This window comes from Puntigrus tetrazona, chromosome 3 (assembly GCF_018831695.1).
Source record: "Puntigrus tetrazona isolate hp1 chromosome 3, ASM1883169v1, whole genome shotgun sequence".
In the NCBI taxonomy this organism is placed as follows: domain Eukaryota; kingdom Metazoa; phylum Chordata; class Actinopteri; order Cypriniformes; family Cyprinidae; genus Puntigrus; species Puntigrus tetrazona.
This window is the reverse complement of record NC_056701.1, coordinates 4,981,521-4,984,104: the sequence shown is the minus strand read 5'-3', so window position 1 is coordinate 4,984,104 and position 2,584 is coordinate 4,981,521. Positions and strand designations below refer to the sequence as shown.

Genomic DNA, 2,584 nt, shown 5'->3' with positions numbered 1-2,584 from the left:
TCCATCTCCACGGAAACAAGGAGAGGGCGATAAAACCGGACAATTTAAGAGAAAGAAACATTCAGTGCTCAGCGTCGCACCCGTTCACTTTAAAACCGTTCAGAATCCAGCAACGCCTCACTCCCAGAAACCGTCTTGAGATGAGTTCGTTCAACTCTCCGCACCTCCACCCGTTCACGTCGACAAAAATAAGTGTGCTTTCAGTTACACCTTTCAGTCCTTTTAAAAAAAAAATCAACAAGCAATGGGGAAAGCACCGGTCCGATTCCCACGGGCCGCAGCGCTCTGAATCGCACCGGCTGATTTGGGACGAGTTTCTCGACAGCAGCTTTGGCCTCTTGATCATTGGCAAACGTGTGAAATCTAGCTGAGATAAACATAGAAGAAGCTGCTCTCGGATCGCGCCGCCACCACCACCGCCGAGGTCTCGGGCGAAAGGCATGAGCGCCGAAGCAGCGGTCGGCGTCCCGGAGAGGGATGGGCCGCGGTTTGGCTGAGCGCTGCTATAGCTTCAAGGTTCCCGGAGGAAGGCTTCCATTGCACAGTCTGTAGAAGCGCAGGTCGTTCACGATACGATACACTCCTTGAGAAAACGACGGCAGGTCCTGCGGGGACAGAGACGGAGACGAGACGTGACTCGCATGTTAGAACAAGACGACGGTTCGCGCTGAACCCGTGACATCACCCAAAACATGAATGGGACAAGTCTGTGTAAGAGGTGAATCTGCCAGCCTGACGACCGCCTCACGAAAAGACGCTAAGGAAAGCGGGGGGATTAAGGTCTGAAACCTGACTGGAAAAATAACCTAACAAACCAATCGGGGCTAAAGCAGTTTTTGTAAATGAACATTTAAGATCATGCTACCTCACTAATGCGATCCAGGCTCAATCGGTCGGGATTATTTGATTAATCAGCCCTTAAATCCACCGCAGCATTAAAGGAGTACACTAAGAATGCCAGCCAAGAAGCCACACTTTACAGCACCATATTTATAGACGTGAAAAATTACAAAAGTTTAATGCCAACATCAAAAAGACATTACAGACCGAGCAACGTCAAGAAAAAAAAAATTCTGATGTAATTAGCACTACAGGTATTAATGGAATTGGTCAGGTTCACTCACCCTCTCTGGCGTGAAGTTTCGGGCAAGCGTTGTGCGTTGGTGAGGGTCGAGGCCTTGGCAGCCATTGAGGAACTCTGGCAAGAAGGAAGAGTAAAACGCTGAGAAATCCACAGCCGCCATGTTGTAGAGCGCCAGCGTGATGTCGTCCTGGAGAAGGTCGTGGCTCTTGTGCAGGAGAACTTGAAGGAGAACATTTATGAAGTGGAACAGCATGGCGTTCCGGAACAGCTTCTGATATTAACACATAACCACACATAAAAACATTTAATTAATATTTAATATGAATAATAAAAAAAAAATCACTTTGTTTTATAAAATGTGTAATGTCTTTGGATTTATAAATAAAGATATGTAATATATTATAAATGAAAAAATAACCTTAAAAATGTATTTAACGCCATAAAAAAATTATATATTTATTTATATATATATATATATATATATATATATATATATATATATATATATATATATATATATATATATATATATATATATTTGCATTAGTGAGTTACATTTTAATACATAATTTTAAATAATCTTTATTGAATATTGTGATTGCATATTTTAATTAAAAATATTAAATATTTAATATTAAATATATCTGTAAATATTTCAATTTATATGAACATTATATTAAACTGAAGTTACCTTTTAATTTATTAAGTATGAATTTGTATTTTTATTAAATATCAATTAATAATTTAAATATAATATCAGTTTAAAATTAAACTTTTTTTACCCTGTGGTACAGCTTGTGTTTGGTGTTCAGGACCTCGAGGTAACTCAAATTTTGCTTGAAGATGTGAATGTCTGGTTGCAGAAAAGACTGACCGAAGGCCTGCAAATCAAAAACAAAAATAATCCAACCACACACATATCAGCATGTCCAGAACCACAACTAAACCTTGAATTATATGAAACAACATTCTAAAGAAGCATTAGGATACTAGAAAAGCCAAAAACAAACATTTTGCAAAAATTGTGCTCAGTCCACATGACTCAGACTGAAAATAAGTCAAGCTGATACCTGCATGGCAGCAATGAACTGCGCTTGGTTCTCCATCAGCTCTTCGGCTCCGGTTCTCTGAATGCTGCTCAACACTGAGCTCTTGAAGAAGAACCTCCAGTTCTGATGGAGAATCTGGAAGAGCAGCTCGAACATCTCTGCTTTCACATCTGGACAGGAGCGCTGCAGAACAGAGATCAGAAAAATCACAAAAACGTCCAGAAAGAAAGAAGAACGTTAAAGACCTTTACTTCACCAAAACCCTTTTTTATTTGAATTAAACCATTTTTATTCTTAAAATAATGATTTCTGCCCAACAACAAACAGCATTTGTCTTATAGACGCTCATTTATTCAATTGTCTTGCCACATTTGTAATTTTACTGTAACATTATGTCAAAAGTAATTATTTTGCAAATAACTAAAATTATTGCATAAAAACAGTAATGTAA

At 38.8% G+C, this 2,584-nt stretch overlaps 1 protein-coding gene across 1 annotated transcript in view; it reads right to left on the bottom strand.

The window, feature by feature from the left end:
* Window positions 1-366: 366 nt before the first annotated feature.
* xpo6 (exportin 6) overlaps window positions 367-2,584 on the bottom strand; it is a 20,178-nt gene continuing 17,960 nt past the window's right edge. Inside the window, exons 22-25 of the mRNA XM_043235088.1 lie at window positions 2,155-2,316; window positions 1,867-1,965; window positions 1,125-1,355; window positions 367-605 (exon numbers count right to left, since the gene is read on the bottom strand). Of these exons, the coding sequence (XP_043091023.1) occupies window positions 504-605; window positions 1,125-1,355; window positions 1,867-1,965; window positions 2,155-2,316 (594 nt within the window). The 3' untranslated portion in view covers window positions 367-503. The remainder of the gene's footprint in view (window positions 606-1,124; window positions 1,356-1,866; window positions 1,966-2,154; window positions 2,317-2,584) is intronic.